The sequence below is a fragment of the Anser cygnoides genome, chromosome 7 (assembly GCF_040182565.1).
Source record: "Anser cygnoides isolate HZ-2024a breed goose chromosome 7, Taihu_goose_T2T_genome, whole genome shotgun sequence".
Lineage (NCBI taxonomy): Eukaryota > Metazoa > Chordata > Aves > Anseriformes > Anatidae > Anser > Anser cygnoides.
In genome coordinates, this window is record NC_089879.1 from 5,624,297 (window position 1) to 5,646,944 (window position 22,648).

Consider the following 22,648-nt stretch of genomic DNA (forward strand, 5'->3'; position numbering starts at 1 on the left):
TGTTTTGTTTTAGTGCTATTGAAAGCAAACATTTCATAAGTACTACTACGGAAAGTGTGACTAATACATATAAAGGTTGGTCACTTCCTCTACTAAAACTAGCCCTGAGCATTGTTCCAGTCCAGAAGGCAAATAACAATTACACAATTAGCATCCAAGCGCAACAGATGACATTTTTGTATTAAATAAAGACACACAGATTTACAAAGGTTTTTTATTTTTATTTTTTTATTACCGTGTGACTACACTATTATCTAAATAAACTTTTCAACCACTTCTACGCTGTATTGTCATCGTAAAGGTTTCTACAGGGAATACCACATCGTATTCTGCAACCTTTACACTTAAAAGTATATAAACATTCAGTATCAAAAGGCCTTTGCAATGTTTTTCTTTTAAAAATGTTAGATCAGATTCATAACTCTGAGAGTATATTAAAGCAGATTTTTTTTCCAGAGTTCCACTGACAAGCCATTCTACGTGATTTGTCAAAGAGCAAGTTTGAGTGTGCTTACATTAACTCTCCAATGACCTTGTCCCTCAGTACTGCTTCTGAAAACAAGATTAAGAATTGAATAGTGTTGCAGTTTTCAATGTGAGCCAGTATTTAGCCCATAATAATGACAGTTAATTTGGATTAACTTTGTTGCTCACCAGGTTAATACTTAAGGCAAATTTCATTGTACACTTATTTTCTTAAGCTTAAGTAACTACATAGGTGTTGGTAATAAGACACTGAACATCCTTTATAATGTATGTAAGACGCAGAAGGACTCATGTAAGATATATTACGGTTTAAACATTTCCTTTTGTGTTTAGAGCAATGAAACTCACATTTGTATAAAGACTGTCATTCTTGAAATTCCTAACCTTTCAAATTTCATCAGAAATCCCATTTTAGATTTGATTTAAAAGGTTTACAGAAGTAAAGAGATGTAATGAAGCTGGTGCACCTCTAGGAAGGAGTGTAGAATACGCATTTTACAAATATTTGAACATAAGGGGAATCAAATACGCTACTACTATAAGTAGAAAAACCTTAGAATTGCATTTAAAGGGGAAACCTTTTGCAGGATATGATTCTTTTCACTAAACTTCAGTAGCTCCAACAACTTCATTTAAAGACTAAAGCTTTTTTAGCCAAAACTAATTTTCACATGCCACAATCTTCAACTTGCAAGTGCAATTTAACTTTAGCATACACTCTTCAGTTGTGGAATCTCAATAAATAGAAAAGATACATCTAACAAAGAACAACAACAAAGAAAAAAAAGCATTTAAACATTACAATACTGTGGGAAGATGTTTTCTTTCTGCTGAAATACTGGCACAAAAATGAGGAAAGATGCTGTCGGTGGCATCCTTAAGTATCTGGACCATGAGATGTGTTTACCATAAAAAGTATTTAAAATCCAACGATTCTGACTTCATCCAATATTTTTTCTGCCTGTTAATTCATGACACATTCAAACAGCAAATAAAACAGTAACTGCGGAGAGAGCATCAGCAGCCTCCTGAATGCAGGAGCCCATCTTACTGCTTTTGAGGTAGGATTATTTTCCTATTCTTTGATCCCATTAACCAGTCAAGACAAGGCAGAACTTAATCCCTAAAGCGTGCAGGGAGCATACACTTAAGAACAATAGAGAATATAACAATGACTTAATTGGGGAAAAGAGAAAAGGACATTTCATGAATTTCTGGAATGTGAGGAGCCTTTTGTAAATAAACTTGTTAAAAGATTCCATTCCAACCAGTTACGAAAATGACAATAGAATGAACTCATTTAAAACAACAGAAATTTTAAAGAGAAAAAATGGATTTGAGAATCCATGACTTTCCAGTAAAGAACAGTGTGTTTTGTGATCTATATTTATTCTTTAAATATATTTATATTTTTACAGTACAGACTGAATTATTTATACATATAAATACAACAGTAGTGAAGAACTATAAAGATTTGATTTTTTAGAAGTAAATGGAGTAGACTTTTACACAGGTATAGAACTCTTTCAGCATATTTTTTTTGATTTGTACTATAGTTGAAAAAGTTGAATATATTCTTGTATAGTTTCATCATAGCCTTCTTTTCCCCTCTCTTGAAAATGAAGAAAATTTAAAAATAAACATAAAACAGTTCTTAATCTTGCCTCCACACAAAGTTAACAACACTTGCTCAAATCACACACGTGAACTATTACAGCGATTCCAGAGAAAATTCATTTTCACACAGTGGAGTATCAATCTGATTGACAACCCAGTTTGATAGGAAGTTTCCTCTTAACAGTGAAGGTAAAATTGTTACTCTTGTGTCACTTCCTCTTCAGGCTGTTTGAGCTCCATCAGTAAATCTTTACCAGCTTCTCCAGCTTTTGAGGCAAAGATAAGGGCTCCTTGCTGAAAGCCCAGAAGCTTCAAGCTCCTGGCATAATCTGCATATACAGCATGAATCAGTTTATGTAAATGAAGTATTAAGGAAAACAAACATGAAAAAATAAAATTACTTATTTTTTTTTTCAAACTTACCCCTTAGCTCTCCCAAGTTGAAAGTGCTAATTGTGCTAATCCAATATTTCTCAGCAAAAATACAGACAAAAGTGTTGCTTTAAATTCTACTATCGTATGTATATTAGCATTTATCAGACAATGTGTGAATTGCTATAAACTGAAACAGACAAATTTCAGATAAGCATAAGCACTATCGTAACACATCATAAATTGCGAAAGAAATTAAACTGTTAGCTCATGGTCACTAATTAGATGAGTCTGGAGTTATCTACATGACTTATTAGCTTTCTTAATTTACAAATTGACATCAGTGATGACTCCATAAAACACAAATCAGGGATTATCTACATAAGCATTATTATTTATTGGATATACCTAAATAAAAATGGTAGAGGACCTGTTCAGAGTTCCAGAACACCAGGTTAGAAGTGCAGACTGTAATGAAGAATACCATAGATATTTTTTGTAATACTTACTATATTTTCAGATCATCCTGAATCTTGACCTTTAATTTTATGTGTTTTCTCTGTTTCAGAACTGACTCCTTCATAAAAGACTTAAGTCAACAAAACAGTATGTTGTCAATGAAGGAATTTTTTTTTTCCTGAGCTAGTGTTTAAAAGATAGACTATATAGTAAAATCAGTTTGGTTAAAGTAACAATGTCTGACTTCTGCAAAGAACATTTTATCATCTGTTCTTTTCTCTCCTATGTTTATTTTTTTTTTTTTTTACTTTTTGTTTTCCAGCACCACTGGCCTCATAGAGCATCAGGAGGAAGAGGTGTTACAGATTTATGCAAGTGATTCCTTTTCACTTATTTCCTTACAATTCCTTCATGCACACATCCTGGAAAACAAAAATAGGATGTTCTATTCCTGTGCAGATTAGTTCATCTAACATTAGTTCACACAAAATTGTCTGCAAGTACACAGATGCATAAACAGGATTTCAAAAAAAGGATATTTGTATCATTATTAACTTCGAATGCCCCGTACTTCAGACAAGCTTCAACAAATAAAGCCGCTCTATCAAAGTACCTCATACTGTAAAATGGAGGAAAAAGAAAAGAATAATTTGTTAGGACAGGAAAACAGAAAAATATTCCTGGACACTGCACCAAAACACTTGCACACAGGCTTTCAAAAACTTTGCACAAAGCTCTGGAGTAGCAAATCTGGAGGGCTGACCAGCGCTTCTGAACGTCACCAGGGATAATCAGTACCACCATTTAGCTGCCCCTTTGCCACATACTCACACTCCCCCCATCACACACTATTCTCAGTTTCCAGTATTGCTCTACCTTACTCTTTGCACTTTTGTGCTTCATAGGCCTTAAGCATCACTACATCATGACACCTCTCAGTGCTTTTCTCATAGTAGTGAATGCTGCTACACTGATCCTGGGCAGTACGTAGGAACAACCCACACTGTTCCCATATGCTGGGAACTTGCGCTGCCCTCGCACCCGTTACTCTGGCACTGCCCTCTTACCAAGCATCTTGTACACCCCCTTCCTCCTTGCACTCCAGAAACTGACATTTGATGTAATGGTTTTGAAAGATCAAGGCTCAACTCACTGAGAAATAATCACAGCTACTATAAATTGTTACTGCTTGGCCAAAAGGTGCCAGCAATCTTAAAGTCTGCAGTAAATTAAAATGCCAGTGCATTTCCTGAAATTGCAGCAGAAAGCTCAGTTCAAGTCCACAGAAATGACACACTGCTGAGGTTAAAGTTAATTAAAGAAAAACACACTCAAATAGAAACAAATGTCAGAAATCAAACTGTAAACTCTCTCTCTTCCCTGTGACTTTTGAGTCACAAATGCTCAAATAACAGTTTTAGACAAGACAAAATACAGGTTGTCTTGTTTCAGCTTTACCTGTGCAACATCTCTGCAACTTTTGTAAAGCATCCAAGTGACAAGAGGACAAGAATAGCTTTGGACTTCTGGTTGACTTGTGGAGAGCAAAGGTGATCTACCCAACGCTTTAACACATCAGCACACTCCTCTGAATTCAAACGAACCTTTAAGAGATGGGAAAGACAATTCTGAATCCTCAACTGCTAACTAAATAGAGCTTTGTTTCACTTTTTTCAGTCCTCTGGGCAGAAGGAAAATCATCTTAAATTACTGATTTTATTTTAAATAGTATACTAATCTCTTGAGCAAATATAATACAGAAAAATTATATAGATATAAAAAGTCAACTCAGGTCCTCTGACTTTTAAACATGACTAACATCATTTTTTACCACAAGATTTTACTAAAACCTCAAGTATTAAGAAGTTAAGAATCTTTATCTACTGAAGACTAAAAGACAAAACTTCTTTATTTTTCTTATGAATGGGAATCATTCATTTAGAAAATCTGAGAATGTTTTTTTTCCATACTTTCTGCAGGAGAAACAACAGAAACTTTTCTTAGGCACACGGAAAGATAATCCATAGTGACTCCTGCCCATTACATAATTTAATGTAGAGTATTGTAATGTAGAGTAATGTTAAGCCTAGGTACTTTTACTTTAATAAGGTTGCCATAGTAAAACAGAAGTTGGTGCAAATGTATGTGGTTGGTGTTAACTTTAAAATCAGCACACATGCTACATGGAGTTCAGCACAAAATCACTGCCTAATTATTTATCCATTTCCAGGAATAAGTTTTTGCAGTTCACAATGAACTCTGTGCTGCTGTGACTATATGCAACTTCATAAATCCAAAAGTTAGAAAACTGTGTATTCCAACCATTTTTAGGCCCCAATCCTGTCACAAAAGGCTGAAGAACCTGTGAATATTAGCTAAATGGATTGGCTTGTTACAGCTTAACATATGGAAAGAAACAATGATATTAGTTGATATATTGATTGATTGAACTTTGGAGAACTTAACACCCGCAGCATCCTTCATGCCTACATATACTAATTAGGTCGTTTATGCTACACCACAGAAAGCTGAGCAATTACATACCTTTGCAAGCCATGCTGCACGATTCCATTCGCCGTACGTTTGCAAGTAGCGACAAGCATCAGCAGCCTTATCTATCAGACACAGTAACTGTACACCCTCTGGAAAATAAAAAATAGACGATATAATAAGGGGAAGAAAGAGTTACTATATACTGTGAGCAGATCACTCATCCCCAGCAAAAGGATCTCTACTATACTACTTCTTAGCATATGAAGATGTTGAAAAACTAAATTCTACCACCTGGCTATCTATATAACATGGGTATTGATTACCACATCTTTTTCTTGGGCTGCAGAGCTTAGAAGTACCTTGCAAAACGTTCATTTACCTTTGTCCTTAATACAAATGACAAGCAGTTCACTGGATTTCTCGTCATAAAAAGATAATGATCTGTATATATCATACTGTTTTCATAAATAACCCTTTATTTTAATGTTGTCCATACTGTAATTTCTAGCCATTTAGTGTTAATTGTCCACAGAATGGAAAGTATCTTTTTTTGGTTAATCACCATATTATGTACATCTCTTACATCAAGCAAAATTAATCCGTAGTTGCGAGAAACAAGTTCTGAACAGGAAGGAAAACTAAACCTGTATTTCAGCTTCAGTACTAAGACACTGAATTTAAATAATTCTTTACTTAGGCAAGTGGAAAATATGTAGTTTTACACGCTCAGCCTCTTCCCATGCAAACAAACAGTTGATAAAGATAATTACTCCAGAAATACATTTGCCAATGAAAATTAATCAAAACAAGCTAGGGGTTCGGACTAGATGATCTTTGAGGTTCCTTTCAACCCGAGCCATTCTATGATTCAAGTTGAGCTTCATAACCAAGTTAGCGCTCATTTTTGTGTTGAATGCTGTAGAAAGAACATACTACAACACATGCAACTTGCAAGATCTATTACACAACAGGAAGTATTCCTCTCCCAGATGCATTACTGGCTTTAATAATGATTAGAATTGCTAATATACAAGCAAACACAAAATTCAACACACATTTTACCTGAGAGCTTTCCATTAGCTATCATGTTGGTTGCTACCAATTTAATGGTGCTTTGAGATGGACCTGATGAGGTGACAGTGGTTACCAAGCAAGCTTTGAGTGAATCACAGTAGTAATGGGCATTCTCTGAACTTGTTTCTAACAGTAGTTGTACTGCTCTGTCAGTCTGGCAAGAGAAAAAAACACCAGCTTTGACCATAACATATTCACTTTTAAACAGTCTTTTTACCCCGTTTAAGACACGGAACAAATAACAATGAAGGTTATTCAAAAACAGACTACAGATATATATACCAGGGTAGTAATGATTACAGTTCTATTTCAGTAAAGCATCCTCAGTGAGGACAGCATTTAAACATTCATTATGAATATAATGCTTAATCGCAGCCTAAAAATTCTACTATGGGCCAAAGAAAAGTTTAATTCAGAACATTTATTTCCTTGTTTACAGAATCTTTCACAAAGTTATAAAATGAAGAGAAGCCCTTAAAATAAGCAGAAAAAATGTAATTGTAAAGATATAGAAACTGGCCAGGATCTCAAAGGTTGATTTAATACCTGGTATTTTGGAACTACTCTAGAGTAGCTGCCTCTCCATAAACAGCTGAACCAGGGAGGCTTGTTACACCAGCTACAGATACCTGTCTCTGAATGGAATTAATATATTACATGAATCACTCTACCTCTTCATTATTATGAGGTACCTAACTTTAAGGGAGGTCAGTTTGGTGAGGTCAATCAAACTGATGGCTTAGTTACAGAAATAATGAAAAGCCACATTAAATACATATTAAAATCCAGCACAACGATTTAATACAGTGGCATTTACGGATGATCTACAGATAGTAGAGACTAAGTATTTCTGCCACCTTTTACATATAATGTTTGCTGACGTGCTCAAATGCACAGTGGCATAGAAGTCGTTTATGTTCAGCCTATTCGTATCAGGCTCATCCATTCAGTGAGCAGCTCAGACACATCCATTATGACATAAAATGAGCATACTAAGTGCAGACTAAATTATCCCAACGATATTGTTATTTAGTTACTTCTGGGCAACTCAAAATGCAATTTTTCTTTTCTAGTCACAAAGTGCAAGGAAAGATTTTTATTGGGTTCCCATAAAAATCGTACAGTCTGAAGAAAGTACCACCAAACATTACAATATACCATGTCGTTACACTGCATCTGCAATGTAATGCATTAAGACAGTAAAAACTATGCACTGGGTGAAGACAACTATGAAACAACATGAGTTAAAACAAACATAACTTTAGCTGAGCAGGGTGAGTATATAAAACAGAGAGAGAAGGACAAAAAAAATTCTAATATTACCAACAAACCTGGCCCAAGAGAAGAAGTTGGTCAGCACACTTCCTGGTATGATCATATGTTGATCTCTTCACCTCCTGCAGATTTACCCTTTCAAGTTGGAATTTCTGCATGAAAAAGAAAAAAATATATTAACAGAAGATAATATTATTAGATAATATTAATAAAAAGATAATATTAACAGGAGAGAGAGAACCAAGCGATTTAAAAAATAAGGAAGTATTTCAGAAGTTCCAAGAACTTCCTATTTTTAAATAATAGGGAGTGATTCATTCAGAGTTGTATGTTTTATTATAAAGTTAAATATGTGCAAAGAAGAGCTCTAAGATAATAAGAATGCTACAATGCTGAGGTTTTGTCGTTCTGATCACATTCTTATTAAATTTTGTTTAGGTTTGCTTTTGGTTTACTTTTAACTCCTTGAAATACCTGGAAGTAATGATGTTCACATAGAATGTCATAACATATATCCAATGGATTAACCAACTGTTCTTGAAGGATAGGTGCATTTGTTGGTTTTGCAGGTTTTTCCTGGGATAAGCTGTGCAAATAGTGGGCAGCAATGGTCCAGAAATGCAGTTCAGATTCATCTCCATACAGCCTGAGAAGATAGAAATCAGCATGAGAAATATGACTGTACTTTTCACATAAAAATTGTTATAAATTTAAAATATCTTTTTCCAAAGAATGCATTATTGTGGGCACAAGTATTTTGCATTATCAGTGGTACAAACAACACAAAAAGATTATACCATGACATTCAGCAAGCTGCGTAAGTAAGAAGTTGGCCAAAAACATTTACAACAATAAATAAACTCACTGAACGTCTAGCTTACAAATATGTGGATTCTTTTTAATTATTATTTTACATTTAATCACTAATATCCTTTTAAAGCTACAATAAAGTTACTAATAATTGCTTGAAAAAGCATCTCTGAATATAGACAGACTAAAATTTGCTACAATTTAGGCAGAAGAATGACAGAAAAAAAACATTTCAAATAAAAAAATAGGCCCTCCCTTGTTTACAATATAATCTATTCTGTGTTGAGAAGTTCTGAATTATGCCTTGGGTCACTGTACAAGTACAACGTTAACTACATTACAGCATTTATGTAAGAAGTGCATTTATGAAAGAACGATGAAGACTGACTGAAGATATATCCAACAAGCAAATGAAACAGTCTCAGTAACGTAAAATTTTCAAGTTCAGTCCTGAAAAATACTCTAATACACGTGTAACAAAGTACTCCAGCAATTGCACTGAGTTAACCCAGAATTAGATGACACCTTAAGTTTTAACAAATTCATATGCATTTATAGGATCAGGATTTTATTAAGAAACATTTGGTATAGTTATCTGAATATCTGCTACCTGGCAACTAGGAGACATCTTTGCAACAGAGTAAAATCTGGATCAAGCAACAGTTTCTTTATGTCACTGCAAAAAGAAAGAGATGTAAGTAATATGTAAAATGCTGTGTAAGACTGTATTTTTTTTTCATTTGTTACATAATATATGCCATGTGTTTAAAAACAACTTGCGCTAACTGAAAAAACTCAACATGTCTGAAATCTCAAGGAGCAAGTCACTCTACCTGTTTAAATACCAACAGTGAGTCTGTCAGGAACACCTTACTCTTGCAATAATGGAAACAACCACAAGGGTGTATACAAAGCTGTAACTTAATCTTCACTGACTCTACAAATTACAAAACTAATTACAAATAATTATGTAATTATGCAGTGCATCAATTTTGGTTTTCTATATATTTTTCAGATTGGCTAAAAATACCCTAAGTTATTTTTTTTCCATCCTACTAAATGAAAAAGGAAAATGGAAAAGCTTCAAATTCAATTTTCATAGCTTAAATGGAATGCCAAAATCTGTTTTCTATGTAAGAAGAGCAGCGAACATGAACATTACTCTGGAAGTACATCTTCAATAGAATATTTTTTAGAAGCGTTTGTCTTTTCCTTCTCTGAGCGTTGATTGAGCAACAAACCTTGGAGTACTTAAGTAGCAGTGTCCAGTACAGTGTAGACCAAGAAAGGACCGTACATCACAAGAGTATTGCCTAACCAACTACAACCACTCACAGTCTTGTTACAAATTACATACTAATCTTAATCTGTATCTTTAAATCTTTTGTTGGCAATCACTACTACAGTAAACTAACATTAAAAAATCAATGCTGACTTCAATCACAATATGTATTCAGAACAGTCCATTTTGACTATTGAGTCAGTATTTAACAAACTACTTTGAGAAAGTTTGTCTATTTGAAAAAAATAATTGTTTTTGTATTATGGTTTATCTTTTAATAAGAGAAAATAAAGTTATAAGATTTCAATAAAATGAATCACTTTTTGGAGTTACATAAAAATAAAAATTAACCACTTTAAAATTTGTCATTACTCAAAGCTTATATTTAGAGAAGTAAAAAACATTCTTTTTTATTAAGTTGTCAATTGCCACTTTTTTTTTTTTTGCCTTATCTGAATTCACTAGCTTACTAAAATGTTAATAAGGAAGCTCTTACTTTGACAATGAATTCAGCTGCTCTTGAATGAGATTTTTGATATTTTCATTCTCTGGGTAATCTCTGAATTAGAAAAAAAAAGAAAGGATTCTTATGTTATCAAGCTCACAGTATTATCTGTAAAGAAAGTGCATTATTATTAGTCAAAAAAACACAAGAGTATATACGGAAACAATCCAGCATATTTTTAAGAAAATACTTCTTGCAAGATTTTTGTCTAGTTACTTGTTTCATGATAGTAATTGAAGACTGTCTGCTGTCTTTCAACTTCACTCAGTACAACCAATCTTTCTTTTCCCCCTTTTCTTTTATTCATTACCCTTGATGCTAATGAGTCAACCCCACTATTAAATCGCCTTCTTCTCTTATACTAATACTGAAGGCTTAGCAGTTATGTTCTTGTCCTGCATCTCTCCTTTACACTTTAAACCTCTTATTCCTGTTTTTGATTCCTTGTTTGCAGCCTTATCTTCAACCCTGTTCTTCTGCTTTACTTATTCTACAAAGTATGTTATCTTAGCACCTGCAACTAGTTAGCCCTTCTAGCAGTAATCTCATCCTCAGTGCAACGCATGGAGGCATTATGAATTTCCACATATCCTTTTCTGAAGATTTTGTAAGAATTTGACTCCTCCACCTCCTTTTGTTCATTTTTGTTTGTCCCATGACCTACCATTCTCTTATGGTCAATAACTTGTTTGCTATAGGATTCACATTTATTTGTACCAAATAAGTGAATATTTGATTTGAGCTTTTATGTTTATTACTTATGTTGAGCGCAATTCTTATATATTGCTAGTCTTGTTTGGCAGAATCTTTTGAGCATATACTTATGCAACTATTGCAGCTACAAAATTTTATGAGTCACTGATCACCAACAGTAAATGCAATGAAGGATACAGAAAGGTGCTCCCACGATGATGTGAAACATGGCTCACTATAAGTAACAACATACCTTTTATATTAACATCAGTTAAGACACTTTCACTTAGACTCTGGGAACCAACTCTAACTATTCTTAAATTAACTTTTTGCATGAAGAGAACACACTGTTCTCTGAAGTAATATAACCTGTAAATAACAATGAAAGATTGGCAATACTGTAAATCAGACACAGTTTTCAATAGCTAAGGGCTACTGAAAGTTGAAAGAAACACAACAGCTGACCTTGAATTCTTTTCTATTTATTACTTTTAAAGTGAAGCTATTATCTTTCTGACCATCCCAAAGAGTGAGGAAGGTTGCCCAAGGGTTATTTGCACAAGACTGATAAAAGATGTAGGAGTAGGATTCAAAAAAACCATCTCCTTACATGTTCATAACATCTAGAGAATATTTCTCATTCCACGGCTGATGCAACAAGAATGCTTTCAAAGCTAATGAAGCCCTTGGAACAAGCAGATAGGGACACCATGCAGGTTCTGAAACAAAAGGAAAAGATTCATCGTTGAGTGGCTAACATGCAATAATATTCTGTTCAGTAACCATAAAATGTACCACCTTGTTTGTAAGCACCAGAAGAAAATCGTAAGTCACACAGTCATATCCACAATATGGGTTACTAAAGATAAAAGCTTATTGTTACATTCAAGCAACAACATTTCATAGAAGGTACAAAGTTATCAACCACGCTCAAATGAGCATTTCAGAATTACATATCGAATTTAGTCACAGACTTCTGGAATGCAATATACTGGCATTAAGTACAGCTGTACATGATAATTACTGCTACTACAAAGGCATGCTTGCAAATACGTGCAGCTATACCAAAATATAGCACAATGTACATTTTACTTTTACTTTGCAATTGTAGCTTCTGCAATATACCACGAGGGTTAATACTCATCGCCCCAAAGGGATGTTGTGAACTTAAATGCCTGTTTATATTTGCAAAGAGACAAAATGAAAATTATAGTACTATCTGTGTCATACACATTTAAAAAGTCAGTAATTCTGTATTCAATACAAGGTTTAGATGATCCATAGAAAATGCTACCCAGTGACTTAGGAGTAAAACACATACGAACCAGTTACATTATTAAATAAGTATTCAGCAATTCCCTGTACTCCATATGCACTGAATGATGTAGGAATCCTGTAGATGTGATTTTGCAATTAAAAGATATAGCAGTATAAGAGGCAGAAGGACACCTAAATCACAGGCAACCTTAATCCTGGCGTACCGTTATTTCAGCGTGCTTGGTTTTAGAACATTAAATTTTTATAGTTCAACATTACAGAACATTTATTTGATAAAAAAGGCTGTGATAAATTACGTTTTCCTAGAAACACCCCACACCATAGCTCTCCACATCACAATCTTGTTGTTACGTGCATCATAGCCAGAATCTACATGCTTTAAGAAGATTAATGAGGCATGGCAGGACTGACCAAAATGCTCACAACAAAAGCAGTTATTTAGAACACCAAAAAAAAAATAAGGAAAGAACTCCACATTCCTCAGTAGTACAATAACGAGGCAATTTAATTATTTGCTGGCAATACCCGATTAGACAAGCTCTAGGGAACCTGTACAGATGGCCTGGGCTGAAAGTAAAACAGTAAAAGCAAAGGTGTTTAACAAAAGCCCTCAAAATCTACCATGTCTTTCTCTAAAGAAAGGGAACCTCTTAAGTACTCTAAGACTACTGTGTTAAAACACCAGCCTTTTGTTATGGGATCAAGCTCAAGGACATACAGGCCATATTCATCCTTTTTTAATTTTCTATAAGGTACTTTATTGTAAGAATCAGAAAAAAATAAGAACATTTTGGAGTAGCTGCCTTGGAAAGAATGGGACTTGGGTAACAATACCGAAGACTTATTTATCCATCAATATCGTTTTATCTTCATCAGTTTGGTGATGTTTCTTGGTGAAACTGACTGTTGTAATCCAATCTCATTTTCCTCTAAGGATGATCCTGTGCAAGTGTTCTTCCATCACTCCTTGCAGAGCAGCCTGGCCTTACTTTGACATGAGTTCTCAAGAGGTCAAGTGCACAGGTCACTCTCCGGTGATAACCAACATCAAAGACATGGAACAAACTGTAGCTCAGAAACACCTCTCCCTTTTATCAAGGTGGCCAAAAAGTTAATGGTAGGTCCAAAACTGAGCATTCTGCTGTACTTAAGCAGCTATCATCACTACTAAAAGAATAAACTTGCACCCATTAAAATACATCTCTACTTCAATTAACAAATGGAAGTCAGTTATTCCAATACTGAGGGCCTAAAAATGTACAATGCTACACTGTATTGTGGTTTAAAAAAAATCCCACTTGACTAAGAATTATTCAAATTGCTATGTGAGAATTTATAAATATGAGCAAATTACATATATATTGATATTTCAACAGAATGGTAGAGAGTGCTATTATTTATACTGGGAGATAACCTACTCTGATAAATCTCATTTTAAAACTCAGAATTTCTTTATTTTTTTCCTACCAATTGGGAAACACTTTTTGGTATATGAAACTGAAAGACTTCTATCTGCATTAGGCAGATGCCAGCAGGCTGTTTTAAGTCTTGCAATATATTAACTTCTGAGGGTTTTGTAAGAAGATATTGCTAAATGCCTAAAAGCTACAGCTAGATTACAGAGAAGTGAATTTTGATGTCCAAGAAACAACATGACAAATTACTTGTTTGACAGCTGAAATAAAAATATTTTATTTTAATGAAAGTAACCTAAGAGGCTGTCAGCTTACAAAACAACACTGAAACTTGTTTTTATGCCCCCAGCTGAAGAAAATTAATAAGTAGTAGAACAAAGCAGTATATCTTTGGAATGTTATTTACGTAAAGATTCTGTGCAAATATATTCAAGCATGAATGCAAGTCTGTGTTATTACTGCCAGTGTGGTTTGTCACAAGTAAAGCAAAGAACGTCAACTGACAGAATTTTCAGTCCAGCAAGGTTTCTTAGTTACTGGGTTATTATCTACCAGCAGCTTACCAGAAAGAAAGTGTAATTTATTAAATCATGGCAAGGACTTGGTTTTAATTTTCATTTGGAGTTTCCCAGATCAATAACAGAATTGCGCATGTGTGGAAATCATCTTTAAGGTACTATCATTTAGGTACACAAAGAACTGTGTAATTAAGCTGATCATTTACCTGGTTTAATTTAGTTTCTTTACAGGAAAGTTGACACTACTTTGAATAAAAATATTTGACAAGTATAATAGCAATTTAGACAAAGCATTACTCATTTTGAACAGCAACTCACTGCACAACTATTTCAACTGATTCCTGATTTAAAAATTGTATTCTCTAACTCATAATTTCCTGCATTTACTATTTATCTACATAGTTTGTCTGTCCCTTCAGACTGTCAATGTAAAAGTAAAAAAAAAAATAAATGTACTTTAAGTATTTAAATTCTCTACTTAAACATATGACAAAAAATGTCAAACAGCATTAATATTTCAGAAGTCAGTAGGAAAATCTACTATGAAAAGGCAATGAATCAGTCTACAAACTTCCTTTCATATCTGCAAATATCAGAAGAGACTTTTGACATATCAAATATTTCAAAATAATGTAACCTATTTCAGTGATGCTTTTTAGATATTCTTTTAATTTATATTCCAAGTAAGATATTAAAAAATATAGTTTACTCAGGAGATTAAGCTTGTACTGAAAAAACACCCACACGTCCTAAGCCTACAAAATTTAGCTGCAACTATGAAAAACACTATAGGGGTACCTAATTGTCTGCATTCAACAATTCTATTTTCTACTAAAATTGGTTAACATTTTTATTGTCCACTTTCAAAATGAATTATCTAACAGTCAACAGCAAAAAAGAAATCAACATACCTATTAAGTCTTGTTCATCCATTCTGAAACATGATGGTTTCATGGACATCTCTAGAACTCTAATGCACCCATCATCTGATGCCAAAATCACTTTGTCTGAAGTGCACCAGTCTACATCCAGGATCCGGTAATTGACGTTTCTTCCACTTCTTAAACTGCTCACCATTTGTACCTTGAAAAGTTGAGATATGTTTCATTTTTAGTAGGCTCTCCATCATGCAGTGTAAAACTCTGTCACATGCCCATGAGGCATACCACACAATTTGCAATAAAAGGTGAAGTTAGTCATAAATCATTTTAACGATGGTCTCCCCTGGAGAGTAGGAAATTTAGAAACCTTGAAGTATGGCACTTGGTTGCCCTGAACTAGTACTTTCTTCCAATCAAGAACTAAGAAAAAATTCTTCTGAGCACAGCTGCATAACGGTCTTTTTGTCATCTTTTCTGAAATAAGATTTCCTTGGCGAATTGGTGGAAATGTACACTCCCTTGTTAATTCCAATCCCTTAATCTAACATAAAGACATCAAGGCAGACGCAACGTCTCATCAATTAACTCATGCTCTTCATAGACTTTCTTGATAAATATTGACCTTGCCTAGAAATATATTTAGACATAATATGAGTGTAGCATTATGGGAATATGGTGATTACTTGTTCACAGACTCAGAGATAAACAAAACCTGAATTATATTTTAACTAGTAGTTAAGAGATTTTGTAACAGTTCTGTAATATCACAGAACATTACTATTTTTAATGTAAAGAAATACAAAGAAATATTAAGAAAGCCTCCACTGCAATCAGTATTCCGCTGTTTCCCTTTACTTGTTCTAGAATAAAACATGGAGCTAAGAAAGATGTAATGTACAACAACTATAGAGCATGATTACTCTTCGTTAGCACTGAGGGAATTGAGAGAAAAATGTGGAAATAATGGTTAACTGGTTGTTGGCAAAGGAGAAGTTCTAAGGAGAGGATTATATGGATAATAGGCCAGAGACTATTATTTTTACAGATATTTAGGAAGATTTTCACCTGCAATCACTAATGCATTTCAAATGCTTCCATGTAGGAAACTCCTTCTCTCATCCCAGAAAGAGATGAGGAAAACCTACTGGAAGAATGTCCAATGGCATCAAAACTCTTCGAATGGTCTTGAAGGAGAGACTCATGGGTTAATTAATATTCTGCTCCTCTTACACAATTCACAGTTGTTGGTCATATCTGCTGTCCAACTATAATAATCAGTAGAGATTTTCCTATTGCTCAAATTCAGTGTCTGAGTTAGGAACTAGCACTCACTATGAAGTGAGCAGAAAAAAAATATATCTTGTTTTGTAACCTAAACTTACTCCAGAGGGCTAAGTTAAAATAAGTATATTTATCTTTCCTTCCACATGGTTACTACAATCCCCTGGCAGAACTAAGAAGCAAACCCCAGAAGATTTCTGAACATTTCTCTTTACTACAGAATTTTTTAATAATACGAGAAGCCAGACAATGTTAATTAACAACTACCTAACTTTCTGGTATTCCGATATATTAAATCCATACACATACTCTTTAATATACACAGAAGTTAAGAAATCTCCAGTAACAATACTTTCTTGTCCAAAGATTAAAATTCTGATATTGAGCCCTTTGGTATCTTCAATGTCTGTCTCAAAAACATTACAAGAGAATGACAAAGAGCATCTCTGAGACACTGTCAGCTTTCTGAGTGAAAGGTACTTCTCAGTTGATGACAGCCTAAAAATGTTTTAGAAGAACTGTAAGTCCTCTGAGAAAAGCCATACAACTTTATTATACAACTGTCAGCAAGAAATCATGACTAGGTAAAACTTAATCCCTGACTCTTCCTGATTTTCAGAAGCAGTAAGTGTATTTTTCAAAAAAGCACATAACAAAACACAACACGTTTACCTCTTTTGAATCCCAAACTTCTGCTCCATCATTGTACATTGCAATAAGTTTTTGATTTCCTTTCCCTGGGGCAAAACGTATCTTTTTCACCCAGCTTCGGTGTGTAGGAATCCCCCTAAGAATAAAATAGCACAAGAATTTTTATCATCATTCTATACCTAACATTGTGGGCAATTAAATCCTTTCTATGAACATTACACATCCTCATATTGTATAGAATGAGGAGAGCAATCCGTATATAATATGCACACAGGCACAGATGGCTATCCAAAGTATCATGAAAAGTAATAAGATTAAATGCCCGAAAAAATTACTACATACTTAACATTTTGAGAAGTCACTGCAGATTTAACCTAATGAGAAAGATATCTAGCTGATTTTATAACTTTGATAAAATGTTACTTCATCTGAAAATACAAAAGATTAAATGTAAAGAATTGCAATAAAGTAGGCGTTTTCTGAAATTTTATTCTTAAGTCCTTGCATTTTTCCCCTCATATACCACAGATGATCTCCTACAGTGAAGGACAAAGATGAAGGAATAAAACCATTCTAACGCTCATCATCTCATGCTTTCCAGACTTAATTTGCACTCGTACCTGGATACTCTAGCTTTCAAATCCCAGAAGTTTAAGTTTCCATCAACATCTCCAAGAACCAAGATATCCCCTTTCCAGGCAATACATGTAATGCTACCCATACTTCCCTGGAAACATTTCAGAAGCAGAATAAAATATTGTGATTAACAGAGCCAAACAGGAACAAATACTTCAACATTAGTATTTCATTAACAATTGTACGAAATTAATACAACAAATGCTTCTCAGTTAAAACAGAAAGAATTCTATTCAATGTAAGCATTTTTCATGTCAGTCATCCTCATGAAAAATCTTAGGTTTAAAGCAGTGGAAATCGCTTCTCTATCTCTTGCTGCAATGAAATGCCCACGTGTCAGACTTCATTTTATGCACATCAGAAATAACAAATCTGAAAACATATTCTTTAACTTTTCCATAATTTTGGAACCATATCATAGCATTATGTAGAAAACTGGAACTTACATCAGGAGGAATTCTTGCACTATCTTTTACCGAGTTTCCTTCTACTGTGAGATGGTAAACCTGCCCATCAGCGTCCGTAAACACAAAGTGCTCCCTGGCAGAAATGTTCTGGCTCAGTTCTGATTTACTTTCAGCTTCCTGTAACAAGCTTTAAAGAGAACACAATGAGACAAGTCTTTCTTTCTTGAAATCAGAATTGCAAGGCAAATTCTCTTTAACTAATGCACAGAAGCAGCAAAAAAATACACGTTTCCTACAAAACAGTTTACCAGAAACAACAGTTAACTTATTTATACGCTTGTGGAAAAGTTCAAAGGGCAAATCAAGGTTTTACTTCAAGAACCGGGTAACTAACGGGCTGCGATAGACACAAGTCCCACTTGGTATACTGGTTTTCCAGCAGTAAACCAGAGTTCCCCACCTAAAAGCTAAAGGGAGGCCCAGAAAGTTGTTTTACCTGATATGTACTCAAAAATCAGCTCAAAATATTCTGTTCTGTAGAACAACAGCATAGAGACGAAAAACAACTGATACATACAAATACATACAAACTGATACATACAAATCTGAATCACAAATACCTGATAACAGAAGATTCAACACTGCTAACTTCAGTATCTGATGCAACTGTCTGCCGGGCCATGGCCTCACGAGCTGCTAGCTGCTTCTTCCTCAGGCTTTTCAGGTTATGAGAAGGTGACCACTCCTGTGAAAAATTGTTCAGGAAGAATACAAACATTTACTCCCTGAATTTACTGGGGAACTTTCTGTTAATTATAATGATTTCAATGAAGACTGCTTTCTCTGACACATCCCTCCACTCTAAATGCAGACCAAGTATCCATCAAGTATCTCCTTTTCTTACCAAATTTGATAACAGACAAGGGAAAAGGAAGGGGGAAAGCACTTATGCATATGCTATATATATAACATTTTGATACAGATTTGTTCATAGATTTTTTTTATACTATCTCAACAAATTGCATTCAACAAACAGTAAGAAAGACTATTCCTTACCAAAGCAGTCACTGTAGGGAAGTTTTTAGACATTTCCCTGAGTAGAGTGCATGTTCTGACATCCCAGATTTCCAGTGGTTTGTCTTTAAATATCACAGCTAGATACTGCCTGAAACACACAAGAATTTACCACATCAGAAGTAATCATGCTGTTTTAATTTTAGGAGTTTACCTCACATGTTTTTCCTATCAGCGCTCTCAAAAAGTGCTGATAAGGAAAAAAAAAAAAACACACCTCAAAAACTAAGATGGTACAGAGTACGTTAATTTGGCTCAAATCCCAACCCAAAGTTTGTGATTTTCTTGAGTTACTTTGGTGCAAAGACTGTCTGAAAAAAGGTCCTCCTTGAAGACTAAAAGACTTAGAAATTTCTGTCAGGTTGGTGGCACTGCTCAGTTACTGTACAGGAGGCAAGGGAAGGAATCCAGAGAAAGCAGCAGCACCTCTAATTTAGCCATATTCAGCATGAGTTGATGACTGCAAATCTATCAGTAAGACATACTAAGTCTGTAGTTTGGACAGATTTATTTCTCTACTCCAGACGCACTTCCCTAATCCAGTGATAAACGAACATAAAATCCTCTTACACTGAACCATTTGTCAGTCATGTCTTCAGACCTTTCAACTGTACAGCTAGATTAGTAATAACACCTTCAATCTCCCACTTTTCACGTGGCATGAAAATACAAACAAGCTCTATAGTTTTATGCACTCTTCTCAACTGCACTAATTTCTATTCATACAAACTAAACTTTCTTGTTCTCACTTAACATTCTACAGTCTATCTAAGCACACTTTTGTTCTTAATTTTTAATGTATTGGCAAGACCTTATATGGCTGAATTCCTAAATTCTCTGGACCACATGCACAATTCCCAAAATACTTCTCTACAAGCTAGAGAACGTTATTGTTTTTTCTCCATTGCAAAGAGAAAACTTTGAAAATGTAGAGACAATGTCTTATTAAACTCAATGCTATTTTAATTACATTTATAAAAGAAAGTAAAGCAATCTTTTGTGATTGGATTCTGAAGTGTGTGACAAAGTCAACTACAGAAACACAGCTTTTACTCTTGAGTATGCTTTCTCTTGATGCTGTTGCATATTCGTCTATCCTATCTGAAGTGTTTTTTCCTGGTATTTCTGTTATTTCTATTAAGCAGTGAGGATCTGCATATACCACAGTAAAAAGCTTACAATATACTTACTTCAAATGAGACACCTTTATCATTTCAATAGCTGGCTCATCACTGCCTCTCTCCCCACGAAATGCAATGCTCCTGCCTGGATCACGGAAATGACATTGGAGGAAAACAGAAATACTTAACCATGCTGAACTAGAACATCTCCAAGCAACCCGCATATCTGACATTGTTTTGTCACTGCCAAAGTTTTACTGTATTTCAAAGGATTGAATCATAATGGAAACTGTACAGTTTAATATAATTCCTAACTTGTTTCTGGAGCACAACGACTGAAACTGCATAATCAGCATTATGTAAATCTATACAGTGTTCAAAGAGTTATCATTTTCCACTCATATACAATGAGATACACTCTTGGTTTCCCAAGGAGGAATTTTGAGAAAAATTCTGAGTAAATTTCAAATTCTGTAAGAGAAATAAACTGTACTATAATATTATATTTAGAAGTAGCTTAAAAGTATTTCCATGGTGAAGTACCAACTCATTCCACACTCAGAAGAACCATTATTTCGCTAATGATCTACAAACACCAGAGTATCGTAGAATCCCTTACACAAGCTTCTCTCCCTCCTGAGCTTTCAAGGGAAACTCAGGTTTTCAAACTTACTTCTCTTGTGCCTACTCACAACTAAATTACTAATCTCATGCCATTAACGTGAATAAACCTAGTTATCAAGAATCCTAGCTCGAACTCCCATGTCGAGGCCAGCCTACAGGAAACTTTCCAGCTCTGTATTCTTCATTAATGATCAAACACCTTAGGAATTTTCTTCCTTATCTTTGTTCAGAAACATAAATGAGAATTTTGTCTAAGTGCTCATGAACTAAATACAAATCAGCAGAGTTTCCCTGGACCTAAAATAGAAAGTTGGGATAATTATTGATGGAAGAACCAACAATCAATCAAGCAGCTATGCCATTCTTTTAAGCTTTATAAGAGGAAATATAACATTTTAAAGCAAACCATGGGCTAAGGCATCAGGTATTCCCATTTACTTGGAACTTGTCTACCTGTGGAAATACTGCACCTTTTATGACTCATTACTATAAATATTTCAATACTGAATTACAAGCTGAGTGAAAAATCACGATCATATGAACCAAATTTTAAAAGTTGTGTATCTTTTCTGTTTTAATTAAACAAATGAACAAAGGACATTTTCAAGAAACACTTAAGAATATTAAACTCAGAAGAACACTTTGAAACAATGGACTTAGGATCTGACACATTGGAAACACATGCATTTTGTAAACAATCTACACCACTAATACTATTTGTGTGAACGTTCATAAGGTTCCTGCTGACACACATGCTTTTAGTCCAAGCCTTAGGTAACTCTACAAAGGTATTGTTCCAAGCCTGCTTATAGAGCACCAGCTGGAACACATTATGTGGTTTTCACAAGGAAGAGCACAATCAGTTAAGTTCCTGTGTACTATTTTTATCACGACAACAGAAGAAAAAAAAAAAAAAGAACTTGTAAGAACTTTAATTTGTGACTCCCCAGCAAATGTGTCAGTCAGCCTCTTGTACAGATTTCACGGGAAATACTAACCTGTTGGTAGGTCCACCAGCTGCAGCTCGTTCCTTACTAACCCCAAATTGTTAGGTGTTGATGTGGCAAAGGAAATAAAACCAGACAAGCTTATCCACTCTATTCCCCTGTCATCAGAAGAGAGCACACAGAGCATATTAGTTGAAATAGTCAAATGGTCAGAAAATAGCCTAGACTGAAAAACAGCTTTTTATTTCATGCATATTCTTCAATTTGAAAATGGCATAGAAGCAATTTTCTAAAGTTTATGGAAACATATTTAAGCATAGAAAGAAGCTACACATTTATAACTACAATACAAATACAATAACAAAGTTACCAAAGAAAATTAAAATGAGCTTTCTTTTAGGACTACACTGATAATTAAGTTCTTTGGTTAAACAAAAATTTCAGTTAGAAACATAGGTAGCTTTTGTGAAAAATCCCTCACATACTCAGCGCTACAGTAGACTAAAGGCACTGCTCTGATTAAACCAGTGATTTACCAGATGGGAAGAACTATCAAGTAACTAAGCATGGAGAAAGCGAAAAATATTCATACAGATACCAGGGCAGGGAGATATGTATCTTGCAGTCCAGAGAAAGAAGAAATGAAGGTGATAAAACAAGGGAGGCCCTGAACAGGTTTCAAAGGTATCAGAAACAAACTGACAACCAAAAATTTTTTTTGCCCTTTTAGATAATGCAAAGGCAGCCAC

The 22,648-nt window shown here is 34.5% G+C and overlaps 1 protein-coding gene across 5 annotated transcripts in view; it reads right to left on the minus strand.

Annotated features, from left to right (window-relative positions):
* Nucleotides 1-206: 206 nt before the first annotated feature.
* Nucleotides 207-22,648, minus strand: part of WDR11 (WD repeat domain 11) — a 43,210-nt gene continuing 20,768 nt past the window's right edge. For 4 of the 5 annotated variants that reach the window (XM_067000379.1, XM_067000378.1, XM_067000377.1 and 1 more), the window contains exons 12-29: nt 21,951-22,057; nt 20,398-20,473; nt 19,190-19,298; nt 18,754-18,878; nt 18,173-18,320; nt 17,711-17,817; nt 17,112-17,226; nt 15,189-15,360; nt 11,677-11,785; nt 10,365-10,427; nt 9,197-9,262; nt 8,251-8,422; nt 7,833-7,928; nt 6,490-6,655; nt 5,479-5,576; nt 4,393-4,538; nt 3,471-3,553; nt 207-2,456 (exon numbers count right to left, since the gene is read on the minus strand). In XM_067000379.1, the coding sequence (XP_066856480.1) occupies nt 2,302-2,456; nt 3,471-3,553; nt 4,393-4,538; nt 5,479-5,576; nt 6,490-6,655; nt 7,833-7,928; nt 8,251-8,422; nt 9,197-9,262; nt 10,365-10,427; nt 11,677-11,785; nt 15,189-15,360; nt 17,112-17,226; nt 17,711-17,817; nt 18,173-18,320; nt 18,754-18,878; nt 19,190-19,298; nt 20,398-20,473; nt 21,951-22,057 (2,113 nt within the window). In that variant the 3' untranslated portion in view covers nt 207-2,301. Of the gene's footprint in view, nt 2,457-3,470; nt 3,554-4,392; nt 4,539-5,478; nt 5,577-6,489; nt 6,656-7,824; nt 7,929-8,250; nt 8,423-9,196; nt 9,263-10,364; nt 10,428-11,676; nt 11,786-15,188; nt 15,361-17,111; nt 17,227-17,710; nt 17,818-18,172; nt 18,321-18,753; nt 18,879-19,189; nt 19,299-20,397; nt 20,474-21,950; nt 22,058-22,648 lie in introns of those variants that run through there. The other variant, XM_048057772.2, reaches the window with a different exon arrangement.